Genomic DNA, 20,829 nt, shown 5'->3' on the forward strand with positions numbered 1-20,829 from the left:
CTTTCCTTTAATTGCCTGTCATCTCTCTATTTTGTCTCTCTTCCCCCTATCTCGTATCTTTTTTCCTCCCCCACATTCTCCGAATCTCACCCCACCTCCTTTCGCTTATGTCATGAACTTCCTTTCGTATTGATGTAGTTTATTTCTGTTTTGTGTGTGTGGTTCATTCTATCATGTACCCTATTCTGTATCGCTCGCCCTTCTGTAAGACGTGCACCTTGTGTTTTGGGCATCAGGGAAATAATATCGTTAATTTAATTTAATTTTATTTTAATTTATCTCAATTACCCTCGAAAACAGCACAATGTGGCCTTTACATCGGGAGTTGAAATAATCTACATCATGCGATCACACATACCCATGTTTTGGAAGGGGAAATCTATCCAGGCGGGACTCAAACCCGCAATAATTAGAAAAAAATAGCGCAATGTAACGAGCAATATTATCGTGGCGGCTGAGCACACCTTTGGACGTCACAACCGATGAAGAAATATTAAATACACTCAGTAACTGTTCGGCTGGGGCTTGTTCAATGCATCTTTTTTGCCGATACCCTTTAAAATGAGATGCCTAGGCGATCCGCACATCCTCATTTGCTACGAATACCGCATTTTTGACATCGCTTAAAATTGGTGCACGTAGTTCGTGAGAAAATTCGCTGAAACACTCGACGGAGATGTTTAACTTATTGTCTGGTGAGACAAATATCATGCGATAATTACGCACGTGCCCCAAATGCCATCTTTTGTTTTTGAAGAATGATTATCAATGGAGCGTTTGCGCCTGAAAACCAATTCTGCATACACCCCTCGAGCTGGTTTTTTCATGAAACTCAATGCAGTCACCTTTATTTTCTACCTTTACGTCTTTTTGGTATGATCTTATGCTTACTGAATTTAGACAAGTTTTGAGCGACTTCCCTTGCGTAGAGTTTTTTTTCCAAATTTGTGTCGACTTTATCATCTCATTGACTTCGGACCATGGGTTTGATGTTCTTACAATTATCGCTCTGAATTTCTCGTAAATGACTTACATATTATGTGATTTCTTGCCGTCTCCATCTTCCTCTTGGTGTACTGTAGTGGAAACACCATACTTTTCTCTCGCAGCGTCAGGAAACTCGCAATCTCTTGGTATTCCTTGGTTCATTCAAGTTTGTTCTTCATTTATACTTCTGTTGGCATTTCCATTTGAACATATTTCTCCCCACGATATTGTTAATTACCGCAAAATGGGGAAAAAACGAAGAATCGCCATACGTTTGTCTAAATAAGTGTAATGTAGGTGAAATGCTACGAGCCGAAAGTAGGTATGTAATTAGTAGTGGCCACTCGCATAAGATTTAGAGTTGTGTCATGCGAATTTTATATTTATCAGTTTGCATGCATCTTGATGATACGTGAACGGTGAAGAACCAAGCCATGTAGCGTGTCGCCTGATCAGTAGCGCATCTTCTTGGTTCTCGCAGACCAGATAGATATTTTCTTTCATCCCTCGGCCTGCGGCGGGTGCGTTGAAAAATCGCTTAAATTTACGTGGGCATGTCGGTTAGTGTTGGCGGGGGCACTACTCAATTCGCCGAGTCAATTTTCCCTCTCGCTGTGGTGTTTCATCTATTCGCACACCAATGGGAAAGTATCTCTCCGCTTGATGGCTCGGGGGTAAGGGCGAATGGGTTCTCCTCGGATGCGCTGTAAATTTAAAAGCGGGGCAGTATCTGTTTATGCAGCGGGCGAGGCGAATTGTTCGTAAGACGCTCTCTCCTCCTCAGGAGAGTCGTGGTTCGTTGAAAATCTCTCGAAAAAAGTCGGACCTAAATATCCCTAGTATTAATCTTATAATTCGTGCTTTCTATTTTTTTGTACTTGCTTAATGAGAATTGACAATAGATTTCTCGAAGGAAATTGGCCCAAATGCATAATTTATAATGAAGTTCTTTGAAGTAATAGTGACGTCAGGGTGATGAATAAAATGCATGTGTACCTACCTTTACCAAGAAAATGCTCACTTTAATAATGCGTTGGAGATTATAATTCACACCCGCATGGGAATTAAGATTTGATTTTTTATTGATCATTATTTTTGTGTTTCGGCACTTAAGGTTGTCTTTTAAGAGACTAGTTTAATCATTTAAACCTAATTCTATTATATTCATTCATGTTCTCAATCATTTCCTGACTCGTAGGTATTGCAAAACTTACTGCTATCTGGATAGATTTAAAAGTAGCATGCGTTTTTTTTCTTCCTTCCGCCTTCCCATATTTTCCTCTTCTATTGTGCTTTCCACTTAAGCCGTTTCCCCTTCGGATCCTCCAGACCGCATCGTGATTTTTCCCCAATTGCCATTTCTGGTCCTTTTTAGACCTCGTCCAACCGTGTCCATTCTGCGTCACCAATCTCCCCTATTGGTATCCATTACCTGTAATCCTATTATGCTTCAATTATTTACTCCCACCGTTTTGTCGAAGAGTTTTCGCATTCTACCAACCTGAGTTTTTTTGTAGATTCGGCCACCCTAACGTTTGTTTTCTGGAAGGATCCCTGCTCATCCCTTCCTCCTAATTCATCACACCCCACAGTCTCCTCTGGACCCATTAAGGTTTCGCTGCGGCTTTTACATCTGGGTGAAATCGCATTCAGGCATTAAAAAGGACGTCTTTCATTCCTTGGTCTCGCACATCTGCGAGTCTATGTTCTGGATACATTAATTTGTTTTAAGACTTTAAGTTACCTTCGTATTAATTTGGTGCCGTGATGCAATGATTTTAAGTAGTGTTGCCGCGAGACGAGACGAGACTTGCGCCAGTCTCGTCTCGGTCTCGTTTTCCGCACTCGGGTATCGTCTTGAGTCTCGTCTCGTGAGCCCCAGTCTCGTCTCGGTCTCGAGTCTTGGACGAGACTCTAGTCTCGTGTCGTTACCCCCAAAATAAATTTAGCACCATAAAAAGCCGTTTCCCTTGCGTACTTAATCGCTAAATCGGTTCCTGGAAATAGGAAAGCCATTAATATAAATTTAAAATAATTATTGATGTACACAACAATCACGTCAATTTTTGTAAAATTATTGATACTCAATGGATAAACACGTATCATAAAACGAAAAATTTCTGAAAAGGGAATGTAGACACAAATATACTGCGGAGAAATCCAAAGAAAAATATAAACGTAAAATAAACGTAAAAATATGTTAACCCCTCAAGCGCAACGGTTGTTTAATTAAATCCCATCCCATCGGCCGGATGAGATTTAAATGACTTCACCTTTTTGGCATGCTATCTTTCAATAGTTTATAATTTTCATGACATATGATCAGTATAGTTGAAAACTTTTTTAAATATGCGTAACATAATGCGCTACTCTATGATAATTTTTCAAACCATTTTAATAAATATTTATTGTTTTACGCATCTCGTTCTCTAAACTAATGAATAAATTTTCACTTTTCAAACATTTAAATTTAGTTTAGATTTAGCTGCGAGATCTCTAACATTCCAGGCATTTTTTTTTACAGGCATATGATGTATTTTAGTGATTTGGGGTTGAAAATTTCATAACAATTGGATATTTCAGACAGGATTACCCGTTTCGCTTACTTGAAAATTTATCACTTCGCCCATTTCTTAGACTTTGTTCTATTATAACCGACTATTTCATATAGGTACCTACGTTCTGTTGTTTCAAACGTCAATATGGAAATTTTCAAATGACTTTACCTTAGTACTTCTGCTCTGTATGACATGATTGGAAGAAATTCCCCTGCGCCCAACGTCTCACAAGCAGAATGACCAGCAGTTTTCAAGATAGTACAGTTGAATAAAGATGTTGATTTTAAGAATAAATTCGTCAACTCGCTGGTTTAAAACTTTTACTTTAATTTACTAAAACTTTTTACTAAAATTAAAAATATAAACTAAAATTCGAAATGGGCCATCATTTTCCCCTAGCAAGCAAACTATAAGAAGAATTGCAAGTGCCGCTGAGTGATACTTTACACACATGCGAGTATTATCCAAGATATTTTGGTCGTAGGAGTAAGCACTGAAAGTTTCCTTTTTAGGAAATAATTCAACTTTTGCTGGATAAATTTTCCAAGGTTATTATCGCAGGAAACAAGGAAAAGTAGTCAGCCATTAACACTCCCTAACATGGCTCAGAAGTCCCCCTCATCCATTCAGAATTTGATCTTCCAGCAAAAAAGTTATTTTTTATAGTTAGATAATTTATCGAAAAGTTATTGTTGAATTGTATTCAAATTTAATGCTTAATGAAAATGTTAACGTTACTTCGTCTTAACAGAAGGACAGTTTTAGGGATAAAGCTATACCAAGTACCAATTAAGGACATATACCTGTATTTCGAGACTTTCGCGAGTCTCGTGCATGTGGTATCCTCTCGTCTCGTAAAAAAGTGGTCTCTTCTCGAATTTTACCCAACGGTATGGTCTCGAGTCTCGTCTCGTGGCGGGTATTGGACGAGAAAGTCTCGAGTCTTGCGGCAACACTAATTTTAAGTCCAGAAATTCCACAGAAGAGAAGTTATATTATCTTATTTGGAATATTTAATGGTCGCAATGCTGTTATGATAGGTTTTGCCTGATTTGGTGGACATCTTGAAATTTATGTGTTAAAGCCGAGATCATTTTGTGTCATAGTCATATTTCAAGTGGTCATTGTCGTCCAATGTAATGTTGAAACTTCTGTTTCTGTCTGAAAAATGTTGAGGGGCTTCATGGGGATATAAGGTGGTTGTATCAGTATGTAAATGTATTAGTGTGATATGAGATTAGAGGTAGTTGTAGTACTAATATCTTCGAGGATTTAAAAAATGAAAGGTGGAATTGTGTAACATCGGGTGATCTGAATCAGGAAATTTAATTCGTGCATGTGAAGCTACTGGTGTACGAACAAGTTAGCAAACAGTTTTTAAGTGGATTCCACCGGCTAGTATTCGCAAAACAATATGCGTTAACGGAACTGTGTGTTATAGTTGTCTATAAATGTACACTAGAATTTCTAATTAATTGTAATTTCATTGTAGAGTTGTCTTGTCGGCTTGTTTTTGCACTTAACGTGAAATAAATAAATAATTTTAAGGTAATAAATTAATTTTATGACTTCCAAGACCGTGAGCGTGTACAAGTGAAAAACATTGATGTCATGGGACGAGTCTTATCAAATGATAATGGTTGTTAAATTCCTTATCGGCGTTTCCCCTTTCAGCCCGCCTCTTGGCAGGGAAAGGTTTATTCTTTCTTTGATCGGAATTTCCGGGCCTATTTTTCGCGCCACTGCTTTTTGTTGCCGACTTAGTTTTAAGGACTCGACAATGAAATTCGCCTTTATCCTTTCTGATATCAACTCTCCCGATGCTGGCCGGAGTTGACCTCACTGCCTTCTCACCGCTGCCATGTTTTTAATAGGTTCTTTCGCGATGCGCATTATTTTCTGGAGCACTCTCTAGTGCTTCTTTGAAAAGAAAAAAAAATCGGAGGATGTTTTTGAAGATATTTCGATCCTTATCGTCCCGTCGTAGTTTTTTTTACTCTGTTCTCGCGTGATACGAGCGTCGCTGGGTGCACGTAATGCACATCCCTCCATTCATTCTCCCGGCTCGTTCACGCGTGAGTTTTATTGCGGCCTGATCTTTCCTTCGACCCCTCTGCCTCCCTAAAGACTATTAGCTCTATCCTTGATACCCTATCGATGCTCGACTTTGTTTATGCCCTGTCTCTTTTTATTAGCGTTGCCTCGTAGGACGAGGGAAGGCTCATTCTTCTTCCTGGCTCATCTTTCTCACCTCTGGCGTTTTCTTTCTCTTTTTTAGTCTTTCCCTATTCTTATCTCGCAATACTGTTCCTTCAAAATGACCACCCACTTTCAGCCTGCCGCTTTTTATATGATGACCTTACAACTTGTGGAAGCGTGCTAGCTAAAAAAAATATTATTATTATCATTATATATATTCAACCAATTTTGGTAGGCTTTCATGGAGTACGTAAGAATCATTCCGGCCTTCTCTCCTTCCTTCATGTTTCCTTCCTCCCCTCTGAATTTTTCCCCTACATCCCAATTTATTTCCCTCTTCAATTCACAATAAGGCCTACTAAATTCTTTCTAAAAATCCTTTTCTCTTCCTACCCCTCCCTCGTTTACCTAACATTCTACCCTCTAACACTACAAAATCCCCTCCCCGCTAAGTACTCCCTCCATCCTTACCTTTTGTCACCCTTGTGTCTCATCTTGAAGCTGCCTCTCCATTCCCACCATCTCTGGCACTTGGTTGTCTCTCGTCTTCTCCCTCCACACCTCCATTCTTCTCCTCACCCACGTATCGAACGTTTTAGTCTGTAGTAGTTTTCTTGTCATCCTTCCTAAGTGTCCATGTCCATCCATGTTTCTGCACCTTAAAGCGCTACCCTCCTCATCAGACTCTTCACTAACTTGTCAAAAGAATAGTAGGAGAATGAGAACTGCGGTACACCTTAGTTTCTGGTGGATAGAGCATGCATTTAGACACATTCATTACGGTGTAAAAATTATGGGATAAGTAAGAGATATATTCCCTCAAGGAAGAACAGGAGGTTAATATTTGGGACAGATACGAGGAAGGAGAGTGTCACGGGAAAGGAAAGAAAGAGGTGCAGTATGGCTCTTGTAGGATTGGAGTACTATGAATGAATGGCTAGTTAATTTGTTGCAAGCGTGGCTGAGGTCCCAGAGTGGCACCTTTTGCGTGTATTCCCGAGAGAGAGTCCATCGGCCTCTCTTTCTCCCCTGCGTCTCAGACCGTCTCGCCGCCGTGGTCCGTTCCGCCCCCGCGCGCTCGACCGCTGAGCGTGTCGGAGATACCGAGTGGAACCCGCTCCCCCGACGCCTCGCCTGCTCCTTTCATCCTAATCGCCGCGGCGGCGATCTTGCCGTCGTCTCCTCCATCTTCGGCGAGTCGCCGGCCATCAGCCGCCGCAGCACTCCAGCGTCTGAATCGTTTTCCCTCGCTGACCACCGCATTGGGTGTGCTCTAAGGAGCACTTTACCTCACGAACCCTCTTCTTGGCTCTAGTCTCGTGCTATTTTCTCACACTATTCCATCGCTCTCCATTATACTAACGCACTAATACCTTGAGTTACAGGAGTTACGTCGCAGTAATGCCGTCGTGAGAACGTGTAAAAAATTTCGTTACCATTTAAGGCTAAGAGCACGCATTGCTCAGTTCAACGGTCTTTTTTGATGACAATGTTTCTTGGACAGCTCATCTATACTAATACCTCTACTTATACCACAAATAGTAGAGCACCAAACAGTTAAGAATGATTTAGTGATTTTTTAATGACGTTTGACTTTTGAAAGGATATAAGATAAATAATTGAAATTATTAATCTTTCATCCTTTAATCTTCCTTCAATCCTGGTTCTTAATTAACAACAATTTGGGTCTTTAATTATAATTGAAGGTGCTTGCTAAAACTCTAGGTCATGACTTGCCATGTGCGGTTATTTTTTTTAGGAGCTTACTTTCCCTTTGGCGTGGCAGCTCTGTTTTCTCGCCTTCGTCTCGTTCAACTTCCAATTTCCATTGTATTGCTTGCTTTGGATCTTTAAGGGTTACTTTTTTTGGTCTATCCCTCTCGCGGTGTTGCCCGGGGCTTTTAAGAGGGCCGCCTCGCAATGGGGTCGCTGGCCCTAATCCCCCTAATCCGTCCATCACCGAGCGTCTCTTTTGCCGTACACCGTCTGCGCATCGTTCGCCGGCTTATCCACGCGGTGATTCCGCCCGGCAAATGACTCGCGTCTAACGGCCAACGCCGCCGCCAACGGCCGAAGTCTTCTTCGCGCACACCTCCGCCCTACCTGTCCGGCCCTGACCTCGTCGATTGGAAGGACTGCGGCACCGACCACCTCTGGATCTCTTAAATCTTCATCCCGGGTTTTCATGAGTCAGGTTGGCCACTTTCATGGAAAGTATGGGAAGTAAGGGAATTTTATTTAGGCTTGAAAGTCGTGAAATGTCATGGAAAATGAAACAGGCATATGGAAAAATTACTTTTTTTTCATATTCAACTGCCAATTTTTTATCCACCGACGACGTTTGATGTTTGAATATCCCTTTCCCTGCATGCCGTTCAGTTACTACCCCTTGTGCGTTGACATTCGTTTTATCGTCGCCAGCAGTTGTTTCAGCAAAATATTTGTTTTCAGGTTAATATATCACTGCACGTAACCACGCATTCATCATTAAAATATGAATATTGGGTTGGTCATGCATATGCTATTTAATTGTTAAGAAATTGCTAATATAGCCGTAAACATTCGGGAAAATCATCCTGAATCTATAGTGGCAGCCTAAGGTGTTATCGCTTTGCACCCCCTTCGCGTATCAGTATGTGGAAAGGGTGGGCTTCAAGCGAGATGTCAAAGTTCGTTGAAAGGGTCAAATCTCATTTAGTGACGGGAAATGCAATAGTTTTCATATTTAGAAGTGATATTCAGCATTTTTTTTGTGAAAATTCAAGACTCGATGGGAGGATAAGCGTTTAAATTGATATATTTTAGTTATTATAGTCACTTATTGCAATGTTTTAAGTGCCTTTGAAATTCTTTATCCAGAATCGCTGCTTACTTATAATTCGTGGAGCTTGCAATTAGTCGAGGGAGTACCCAAATAGGATTTAAGTTGTAGAGGTTACATTTCCGTAATGGTTTTGTAATAGTTAGGATGTGAGGAAAACCCTCGAATTCGACTTCCCGTTATACTGCTGTACTTATCAGTGTAGCAGTGTTTTTAATGTGATTTCTTATTATAATATTACTTTTTACTCACCATAATAACATTCACTATTTCCATTAAGTACTTAGATGCTTGAGAAAAGTTCATAATTTTTTAATTAGCTTAGATCTTGATCGTTGTCCTTGGTCATTACTCGGTCATTTCGAACAACTGACGTATTTTTTCTATTTCTTTTTCAATTTAGAGTCCGTTAAGATATTAGTATGCAGCCGCCCTCACGGTTCAAGAGTTCATTTCCCCGTCGTCGCTTATGCCTCGCTACGGGTCCTCTCTCGTCTGGGCCTCGCAGTGAAATCAGGCGCAAACAATCGGCAATCGTGATTCGGTTACCTGATGTCTCTTCCGGTGTCGCTTCCTCTATCACTGCGCCGGAATCGGCCCCTCATGTTCGAGAGCGCCTCCGATCCATTTGTATTCTTGCCATCTCATCTCCACCACCCAGTGATTTTCTTCGGCGTTTGCCCGTGTTGGTGGTGGGCTTTCAAACCAGACCTCTTTGCAAACGATAGTCGTTGTGTCAGTTGTTAAAGTGGACGTGAATGATTTTAAAGTCTGGTGATGAGCCTTTTTTTTTTTAGTTGATCCTCCTTTCTATGTGTTCTTTCCTTTCGGATTATGGCATAAAAGTCTTCGCAAAACTCTAAGTAAAATGTTTCTTCGAGTCGTGGATACGCCTCAAACGAGGCGTCTCCAAGTTAAAATGCTACTGTTTTCAGGGAGGTTCTCTCATGTTTCAGGTCTTCCGATTGGTTGTGAAGCAGAAATACAGTAGTTTGTTCTTTTCATGTTAAAAAAATATTTTTCTCTGATACTGTTTATCTTCTTTTCTTTTATGTATGGTGAAGTAACCCCTGGTGCATTTTTAATTTTAAATTGATATTGCTGCATTTATTGTTAATTAATTTTTTGAGCGTTGAAGGCGATTAAATATCTATAGATGTTTATCTATTATGTCTATCCTTCTCCGCTGTCCGTTGAATTCCAGTTCACTTATACATACATAGACAGTTCTCTAATTGGTCAGAATGTTTTACTACTGATAAGCGGTTAATCAGCGGTATTTAGGCGTTGTTAATTGCTTGCATTTGGTTATTCTTCATGGAGCCCTGATGTTATATAGGTTGGTGTTTGCAGTGCTTGTGTTTTCCATCGTCTTTAATTCGTACCCTAATGTATTATTTTCTTAATTCTTTCAGGTGAGTGACTCAAAATCATCCATGATGATGTTGAGGTCAGCTTCTACCGGGCGGCCATTACAGCTGTCGGACGGCATTTCCTCTCCGGCCGGCATAAAGGTAAGATTGGATTTTCCTTCGGCGTGGCCATCGAATCACAGGATTTCTTCTCTTATTCGTGGGTCATCGTGATTACTATCGATTTTTTTTCGATAGGCTTCGATCTTGTTTGCTGTGGGATATGAATCACTCGTGTTAGGTAATTCGGCTTCATAATGCCCGTATGCTATGCAAATTTTCACTGTAAGTTGTCCAAACCATATATGTCGTCATGTTGCGCATAAAGTTCTATTGTTTAGGAAGTTGGGGAGATCGTATCATGCAAAATAACTAGTCTTACCCCGGTCAACATTAAATGGGAGTTCGAATTTTGTATAAAATTTTCTTGTGTTTGTGTTATCCCATATACCATGTTACATTTCTTTCTGTCTTATTATCTCTTGCACCTCTCTGTTGCCTGCCGCCCAGTAAAGTAGAATACAAGAATGGGAAAAGAAGACTACGAATAGAATTGATTGAACATATAAAGAATTACGTATGTGAAAGATAACAGTATGTTAGTGTGGAAAGATCGGAACAGTAGAATTGAGTGGAGAGCTGCGGCAAACAAACCCAAGGATCAGAAAAGTTTCTCGGGTTTTCCACCGGTTGATGTCGTCCATGTCTCCCGACGTTTCGATCCGCGACTTGCTGATCATCCTCATGGGATCTTCCGAATGATTCGGAAGATTCCGAATGATTCGGAATGATTCGAATATTCGGAAGATCCCCTGAGGATGATCAGCAAGTCGCGGATCGAAACGTCGGGAGACATGGACGACATCAACCGGTGGAAAACCCAAGGATCGTTGACCAATGATGATGATAGTACTGATATAATATTTTATTACCTTCTTTCCTTTCTAAATCACTTGTAAAGCTTGCGGGCTTTCTTGGACAATAATTCGTATCACATTGTAACCTTGCGGCATGTTATATGGTATCCAGAAATTGGGAGATGGGTGATCGATTTTTTCCCCGGGATAGAAAGCTTTGATTCCAGGAAGTGTTAATTTTATCTGTCCATCTTAGTTCATCATCTCGAGCATGTGCGGTTCATTTGAGCTCCTCATTCAGCCGACGTTGAAGTGGAGCGTCCTAATGACTTAAATGGACAGTTGTAGGATTTCGCTCGGTGGATGGGGCGAGGATAGGGAAGCCCCTGAGGTGCAATAGCCCTGCGGTGTGATTGCAAGGTCTCGGACGGGTAATTACGTGGCCAATCACGCGGTTTACCTTGGACAATGCCTGTGATTTGGCAAGCGTGGACTCATATGATGGTCACAAATTTATATTTCTTTTCTCCTATCTAAATAATTATTTTCGTTTTATCTATAGAGGCAAGGATGTATGAAATAACTCCTAATGAGGTATCCAAGTGCTTGTGGTTTACCCTATTCCCTCACTCTACGTTTCCATTGCCTACGGCTGTACCCCTTCAATTTCCTCCTTACGAATATTGAGTTTTCTCCTAATTTAGTTTCAAATTTATGGCATCAGAATGCAGTTTGTAATTTTTCAGTGGATTAGTTTAGCTGTGTATTCGTCAAACCGTGTGATGGTTGATTTGTTTTCGAACTTAAAAACTGCCTTGAAGTATGGGAAATTCAATTGAAATCAGTGCAGAGCTTAGAAGTAACACCCAATTATTCCATTAAATTATTCCCCCAATTTGTTTTGAAATTAATGTATGATACTTTTCATTAGTTATTATAACAAACAAGAATATAATCTTTGGTTTGAAGAAATGAAATATTTATACCGCGGAATTCGAATTTTATTTTTCGCAAATGGGAAGAATGCCAACCCCACTTAATTTTAAAATAGCTTCTTTCCTCCATTCTACAAAAGAAAAACTTCGCATGATTCATGAGAAAAAAATCTCGAGTTTTTTTCTGTATTTTGCTCTTCGAATTTCACTATACGTATTGCAAGTAAAATATATATAGTTTATGAAAGTGAAGTAGTGGTAAAGTAAATTGTTGATCAGGAAGGCATTTCCTTGTTGCTCTCTTTCCTTGGATTGCCTTTGAAGTTAATATTTCACTCCACGTAACCACACGTTCTTCAATAAAAATATGAATATTGGGTAGGTCAATTGTACTGCTGCTTTAAATGCTTAGACAATTGATAGTATAATCCGCAAAATCAGGGAGTCATCTCGATGTGAAAGTAACAGCCTAATTTGTTATCTCCGTCCTCGGTGGCGCCGGGGTTACGTCCGCGACTGCCGCCAAGAGGTCGCGGGTTCGAATCCGGCCTGGGTGGGGTTTGTCCCTATCTAGGGCATGTGATTATCAGACAAGTTAATTGTAAGAGGGGACTATCTGATCATAAATTCGCTGGTTATGAAGACGACACTATTATTATTATTATTATTGATATTATTATCATCATCCCCTTCGCATATTCGTCTGTGGAAAGCGTGGCTTTTGTGTGTTGTTTAAATGAATTGGCGATTTAACTTTCGCGCTGTGCATTCGGGGTATTTGTCCTTTTCCTCCCATCCTTCGCCACCGGATCTTTGGGGCGTTCAGCTCATGGGAGGAATAGGTTTAAGCATGTGGCGTTTCAGTGGGATGGGGCCTCGCCTTCTTCCTTTCTTTCGCCCCGCGGAAGCCGCGTCCCATTGACGTGCTCGCCTGGTAGAGAATGAGCAATTGTGTCATTGCCCCTCGGTTCGAACCCCGCCCTGTGTGAAGGGTGACGTCACGCGCAAGTGGCAGATGTGCGAATAAAAATTAATACCTCGCGGTGCGGCAGTCATCCCCGTGTCACCGTGGTGCTCGTCTCCCTTTCCAGATGAGGTGATCTCTGGCCACGTTTCGTCCGAACAATTAACCCGTCACTTTTCATGGCTCAAAGAAAGCTCGAAGTTTTTATTTTTCTTTCCACATGGGGTGCGCAGGCGACGGTAGTGCTGTAAAGGATGCTTTCCCAATCCTCTGTTTTGAGATTAACTCCATGGCGATAGAATGGTTCCTTTCATTTAGCTGAGCTTAACTTGGTTCTCCTCGCGATTGGAGCGAGAATTCTACTATTTACACGTTAGACTTGATATAATTAATTTCTTCAATGGGAAACGGGGTTAAGTCCGCACCTGCCATACTGGTTTCGAGGCCAAAGGTTTCGAGGTCCGCGTGGGTACACTATCCCTATCCGGGGCATGGTTATTTGTTATTGTGCGTAATTAATTGTTAGCATACCATGATGTAAAGTTCATAATGTGCTCATGTCGGAGGCGTAGGGAATAAATGATGATTGAAATTGAAATTAAGAGATTAAATTCGATATGTCGAGGAAATACGCTGCCTCCCAGAATTTGCAACAAAAATACTTTAAATCTGCGTGTATAACATTGCTAAGGTCAATAAATTCTGACTATTAATTTCTTCGGGAAGAGAGAGAGCAATATGCAAGAAGTATTGCCAGTGGAAAATTAGTTGTCTGCAACCTTGCCTCTAGTGTTGTGACCGATAGGTTTGCGAGTGAAAATAATAATAAACCCTACTGATATGCCTTGTGAGTTGGTCCTGGATAGCGAGAAGTATTAGTAGTGATGTAATTCCGGGGATTTGGCAAAACCAACCGAAATTCCCCGAATTGCGGAATCCCCAGATATGTCGTCGGTCAAGCCGGCGATCGGTCTCCTCTTCAGCCGCCCCTCTATTGAAGTGTGGAGCTTCCTTCGTTCACTTTGACTCAACCGCCCGGTCCATTGTGCGTATTCGGGAGGGTAAATGTGGTCGTAACTGACAGATATTATGCATCTGTCTCGGTCTGAGAGTGGGAGAAATGTTCTGAAGTGGGTGGACGGGAGATTTGGTGTTCTGCTCTCTGCTTGGAAACTCTACCCTGTTGGCACAGGGCACGAGTCAGACTACTGACCGGATGCCTTGATTGATTATAATAATAATAATTATTATTAGAGGCAATGCTCTACATTTTGCTGTAGAACAGACGCACCAATATTAAACTTCGCTTACTTGCTGGTTATTGGATCAATGTCGTGGAATTACACTGTAGCTAAAAGTAGCTACAACTTCATAAAAATTACGCGAGAATGTTTCATGAGTACAATGCCAGTTTTTGTCAAAACGCCGTCGTCATCAGTCAGGTATATTGTACTTACCACTGGGATATCAATTCACTCCTGTTGTTCCCTTTTCCTGCCTAGAGTTTCATTTTTCAGTTCAGCTTAAGGTCAATCTCTCGTCTCACTATCCGAAAATCCTGGTCCTTTTTTTCACTTCTCCGCATGCCTTAAATCAAATTTATCACAGTCTTCATCACTCCCTTGCCTAGTATATGTTCCTTCCTCATCCCCTGCTCGCTCCTTACCTCTCTGAGTAATGTCGCTGGCGATTAAAATTTACAAGCGGTCGATAGCAACTATTTGTTGAAGTCAATCATTGTCGTCTCTGAAATGCCCATTTTGCGCGATGCTTCGGAGCGCTGTCAAAGGTTGAATAATGCGTGAGGGACTGGAAATGATAGCTGTGCTAAAATTAGCGTGTTTCCGACGTGTATCGCATGTTGATTTACGTAATTATCGCCTGATGCATTAAGTGCGATATTTCGAGCTATTTAATGAATCTATTAATTGTTTTTTCAATCGCTTCCTTAGGGTGAAATGTTTTTCTTTTAAGTAACATCGTAATATGTATTTTGAAGCATGCCTCAACGTGTTGCGGACTTACTGCTTCTGTGTAGCTGCTCTCGTGAACATATAATTAATTAAGAAAATGCTCGTTTGTCGTCTAAGTGCAACCATATTTCATCCAAGTACCATATTTCTCCGAATATAGTCCCCCCCCCCTAATTTTTAGGTTTTAGTTTCGGGAGAAATAAAAAAAAGCGTTTGAATATAGTCTTTACTTTTACTAGGGGCATGTTTAGAAAAAAAAGAGGGGGCTTTATTCAGATAAATACGGTAATTGCAAGGTGACTAATTTATGCATAGGGATTTGGAACTACGAAGATATGGGAGTGTGTGTCGTTTATCTATTGAAGTTGAAGGTTGGTAGCAGGTGGAGATATTCGACTATCGAGATTAGGGTTTTTAATCGATTTCGTCTATTTTTTGGCTGCATGTAAGAGTTTTACGTTGCGACTGTCTTATTTTTTTGCATTGGACACTTCAGGCACATTATAATTAATGTCAGCTATAAAAAAAGAAATTGTGATAAAATTAGGAAATGGTTGCCAGCGGTGGATAATTTAAGCCATGGGTAGCTTACATAAAGGCCCCGATTAAGTTAGGGTTGACTTCTACATTTTTATGCGTTGCGATTTCAGGCACGTCTCTTCCAATGTTGTCTCATCGTGCACGTTTTTCCCCTCTCCGAGGATGGCTCTGAAGTGTTTGAAGATCTTGCTGTGTAGTTGTGTGTTCAGGTGTTCCCATTGGAATGACTCCCGATAGCAGCACGATTAATTTTGCATCGCTTCGAGGGAGTAACAGCTGACGCGTGCCTCTCGGGTGTTGACACGTGAGCGTGACTGGCAGAGCGTGTCCGCTGGGTGATATCCGCTAAACCGTACCACTCTTCACTCGCCGTGTATTCCCATACAAAGCGTTTCAGGCCCGAGGAACCTTCCAAGGCCCTTATTCTTACCAATTAACGCGCCGTGATTACCGACGTACCCCTTCCAGAGTTCAAAAACACTGTGCGCCTGGCTGCATACGCGAGGCCCTGCGTTACAATGCGCCGCGAAAGAACAAATTAGTCGGAGGCTTTATATTGACCACTCACGCTGCGGGCCCTTGCAAACCAGCCGGCGCAAATGGAGAACACCCGAGTCATCAACGATGACTTGAATAAGGCATGACAGGAGGATCGCTGAATGATCACTCATTCCCGTCGGCAAAATGGGACCAAATGCCGAACGAATACGAAATGCCTTCCATATGTGTTTGTGTGTGGACTGTTGCCCGCCTCGTTCTAATTTTCATGGCACTACACAATGGCGAAGGGTGAGGGTGGAAAGGCATGAACAATGTGGTGACGTGTGAGGCCTTCTCTGGCTTTAAATGTGGTGTGGAGGAATAAATAAAAACTGGAAAATAATCCCGAAGGAGTGAAACCTTTGGCGTTATTCCACGTCTAGTGGTATTCTGGGGGGGGGGGGGGGGGGAGTGAAGTAGGAACTTAACTTTTCATTGCATTTAGTTAAGGCAAGGTTAGTGTATACCATGATTTTAGGTTGCCACAAGGAGTATCCATTTAGGGTAGTAGGTATACGTGAGATTTTAGGAACTATAACTTGGGCTAGTGAAGCTTGGAGAACTGTCGTAACGATTCATTATTGTTTGTCGCTCTTTAGCGTGGATCTCTTTTAACATCGATGACGTATCAAAAGCGTAGACTAAATGCTATCTTAATGGCCTATTATGGCTTCTAATATAGGGACCTGGGGTTAATAACTACGCTAGGTCATTCCACCAAATATACTACAGGGGCTTAATTACTTGTACGATGGGTTGACGTAGATAATGAGCTACTCATGGGTTAAGTTTCGGTCATTTTCGAAGTGGGTTCTTCCCTTAGGATTGTTTCTGTTGCTATTATACCTCTTCATTTTACCCGTGGGATGTTCATTTTTCGCAGAGGTTTCACAGACGTGAATGAATTAGTTGTAACTTGCTTTTCTTATCTCTCACATTACCTGTTTTATATATTATACTATTTCCGTATTTCGCCTTCAAGACTGTTCAACTCATTTCTCCTATCTATGTTGAAAAATTTGCCGTTTAAATGTGTTTTTTCCATTATTATTTCATGAGCACGACCCAGACTTTTGTTATTTATACATTATTTATTTTTTATTAATTTTAACAATCTTACTCAAGTTCAATTTCTATCCTACCATATCGCTTATTGCGTTACGTGAACAATTGCCGTGTGTTCTACGACATTGGTTATTGGAAAACATACAAAATTATTATTTCTATCGTCATAATTTCAAATCCTCTCCGGAATTTCAGTTTTATTTCTTGCCAACGTTCCCGGTCGGTCGCATCTGGGCGATATCATTCAGTTGCTAGAGAAATCTGCTGTTCTGTCCTGTCGGAAATATATATTTGTTCTAGGTTTTGATCATCCATTCAGTGCCTCGCTTGAAGAAAATTGCTCGCTGTGGAATATGGCAATCCGTTCGATGCGCACACGTTATTTGTCTTTGATTTAACTCCCGGAGAATGACATATTAATGCCGTTCTCTTGTAAATCGCGTCCATTTATTCCGCTACGTTTAACGTCCCGCGAAATATATTTTTGGTACCGAAGATAATTGAAACGTCTGAAATCGATTCCATTATATTTTAGTGTCGGAGCATAAAAAAGTATTCTACATCCAATGGCGGAGGCGGTGGATGCAGAAATGGGAGCGGAAATAGCTCGATATGGGATTCCTAACTCGTGCTGCCAGCCGTGGGGTTCAAAGTGCTTAGCATTTCAAGCCTTCCACGTTGCTGGACATCGTGTTCATCTGGGATTTCTTGTCTGCTGTCGAAAATTCAATCAATATTGGTTGAAATTGGCGTCAAACTATGCCGTTCGTGTTTTGAGAATGGCCTCGTTATTACGCAGCCGCAGAGTGTTGTTTTATCTAGGAGTTTCGTCACTAGTGAGGGTTAAAAATATCTCTATGGAAAGATTAGAATTTGCAAATAAAATAAATAATTTCCACCAAACTTGAAGGAAATACCATTTACCCAAAATGAAAACAGGATCAGTTGGAGATGAACAAGTTTCGCGAAGGTGTCTAAAAACTTAGGAATAGGTTACGGGTTTTGTTGAGAACGTGACGCCGCGATAACTTGCAAGGATGACTCTATGGTTCAAGGATGGTTCTATGAGAAGAATTCTCTCTCAATCGATTGAAATAATGTGTTCGGCATCTGCGGCCATCGGCAGCCAGCGACTTTCGAAAAAGCGGTGACCATCTATTTGGAGATGATTGTCATTTATTTATCAATCCATAGAAAGTTAAGAGTAGTATTAGCCTATAAATTACCGTTGGTCTATGGAAAAATGAGTCCATTTCTTGAAATAGGGCGATAATTCCGTGGTACTACACACCCGATCCATTATCTTTGGTTCATTCGATACATTATGATAATACTTTGGCCGCTCCACGATTTGATTTTCTCTCTGGAGTACTTACTTTTATACATCTGCCGTTTCAGGGAGACTTCAAATCGTCTATGCCTTCCGTTTCTGATACGTGCGAATCTCTCCAGAATTTATCGAATGGCGGGTTGTTACTAACGTGAATAATGCGACTGACGCAACTGCCTTGCGATTGACGTCTGCGGAGGACGCGATCTCAGTAAATGATGCAGCGTATATGCGGATATTATGCCAAAATCTCGATAACCCGTTGATTTCAGGGATGTGACCTCGTCGTAATTCCGTTTACATTTGCGACGGTGTGTAGGTGTTAATTTTGCTTAACCTCAGATTTGAATTAAACTACGGTGTGGTTCGATTGATTTCTCACTGGCGGTGTGCTCATGTTGTTCATGTGATTAACATGTTGTTCTTCATCAGTGTCATTGAGTGTTTATTTTTTGAGGCCCATGATATTCCTTGTACGTATTTTTTTACGTGTGGAACTGTGAAAAATTACTTATAGGTTCGAACAAAGTAATTGCGCAATCGCTACGTGGAATTAATCTTAATTTTTTATTTGTAGTGGGAGAATTAACCTCAGCGGACCATCGTTAGTTGAAGGTCTGTGGTTCTTACATTCCAGAATCAAGTTGAAGGTGCCTCAGATTCAGTAATCGTTATGGGCTTACGGTAGGTTGTGAACTTAATATCACCAATTTAATTGACATTGTACACTTATCCATTAATTGGTTCTTTAGCGTTCTCTTTAATCTCTTGCAATATCGGCGTAAATCATTAAATAAGAGGTTTTCAAGTGCCGGGGTGATAAGGAAAATAATCCACCCTTTATTTTCGCGTAAAATGCTCGTATTTATGATAATGCTGCAAGTGGATGCATGGGATTTAGGGTGCCTGATTGGCATATATAAAGGCGTCCTGTGGGAAACACCAGTCTTAGTTACATTCATTATCGCCGTCGTTCCATTTATTCGCTCAGCGAGCGAGGGCTCGTGGAGTTCCGCAAAGGTTCACGGGATTGGTACGTATATTACTCTGGTGTAAGTGAACTCGCTGAATTATTTCTGCGGAACTCGAGCGTGTCACGGTGAGCGGTTTCCGTCGGCGGTGGCGGGCTGCGAGGGGGGTTCGGCCCCGCCAAAGAGAGGTGCTAATTGCGGCGCCCTCCTCGCCAGTGCACTCGGCGAATGCACTCGAGGCGAGTGAGTTGCCCTCCGATGCACTGATTAAATGAGTTTCTTTTTCGGTATCCGACGAAAGCCGAGCGCCGTAAGTTCTCCGTGCCGCGATCCCTCGGGCCAAGTTCATTTGGGCGATGTTGTGTGGCGGCTTCCAGGCTTTCTTTTTGCCCCACCCCCCTCCCCAGTGGTCTAGTGCGGGCAGCTTCTTCTCCACCCCGCGGGGTTGAATAATGGTGCGCCCGTAGTCCGCCGATGGCCAGGCCTCGTGTAACATTCGTCCACGCTCCCTGATTCTTTCTCTCCTTCCGGCAGCGTTTTCGCGCGGTTTGGGTCAAGTCCAAGAGTTGTTATCGGTGGTGGAAGTGTGGAAAAGGACTTTTTTTCTGGGAATTTTAAGTGCGGAAACTTCATGCCTTACACGAATTAAAAGTAGTCGGACAATGTTCAAGGTATCCCAGTGATTTTCTAATGGTAGTGTTCTTTAGTTAGTGTCTTATTTCTTTTTCTTTGTTCAAAAATATTTTTGCTTAGTCACTTTTTGTTGTTTTTTTTAGAAGAAAGATGTGCTTACGGTTTGTTGAGGGAGATAATGGGATTGACGTCAGAAAGGATTTTGTACTCCATCCATGTATTTATGAATTATAAACACTGATGGGTACAGCTGGGATAACTAATTGAAACGATAATGAGCAATGACATTGCAGTTATCTGTGCTCATGTTAGTGCCACTTCTTCGCTTCTTGGCATTTTCATATACCAAGAACTTAAGTTTTCACTCTCATGTATTATTCATTGAATTATATTTTATTAAAAATCCGATATCAAGTCAGTTGGCCGTGCAGATTCGGCTTCTTTAATGGCTTTCTCTGAAGGTGGTAAATTTATTAGCAGTTTTTTTTTAAAGAAATTTATCTTCTTTAAAGAATAAAATAGCTAGGTTGTGGCAGGATTATGCCGAATTAGTCAATTTTACATTTTTTGTATGACGTGCGTACGAGAGTGCCTGTAAACTTGCCAGCGGGAGAAAAACTGGGTGCTAGGAGAAATGATGGCATGCATGCATACTGGAAGAGGCGATGATTAGAAGTTTGCAGTTCGTGTTTGAGTGAATTAAAACAGTACACCCAGTTCATTTTAATATGCGGTATAACACTGGAGGCGATTAATATTTATCTCGACTGTGTATAAGTTAGCACTCGTTCGTCCGAGCCGGAATTGTGCGGTGGATAGTGCGAAGAGTGTATCCAATTCGGTCACTCTGCCTTCTCCTCGGTCCACATTCTCTCGTTTTCGCGTTTCGGGTCCTCGTCTCGCCGTCGTATCTCCCCGCATCAAACTGTCCGTCATTCCTAATTAGCCGCGGATGCGTCTCCACCTATGCCATCCCTCCCCCTATGTCATCCCTCCCCCTATGCCATCCCTCCCCTATGCCATCCCTCCCCTATGCCATCCCTC

General features: G+C 41.4%; 1 protein-coding gene across 3 annotated transcripts in view; it reads left to right on the forward strand.

Moving 5' to 3' along the window:
- The window catches only part of LOC124163639 (polypyrimidine tract-binding protein 1), a 973,136-nt gene that overhangs the window by 325,970 nt on the left and 626,337 nt on the right, over positions 1-20,829 (forward strand). For 2 of the 3 annotated variants that reach the window (XM_046540700.1, XM_046540691.1), the window contains one exon: positions 9,981-10,079. The exons of the other annotated variant lie outside the window; for it this stretch is intronic. In XM_046540700.1, coding sequence (XP_046396656.1) covers positions 9,981-10,079 — 99 coding nt within the window. The remainder of the gene's footprint in view (positions 1-9,980; positions 10,080-20,829) is intronic. 3 annotated transcript variants of the gene reach the window in all.

This window comes from Ischnura elegans, chromosome 1, assembly GCF_921293095.1.
Source record: "Ischnura elegans chromosome 1, ioIscEleg1.1, whole genome shotgun sequence".
NCBI lineage: Eukaryota > Metazoa > Arthropoda > Insecta > Odonata > Coenagrionidae > Ischnura > Ischnura elegans.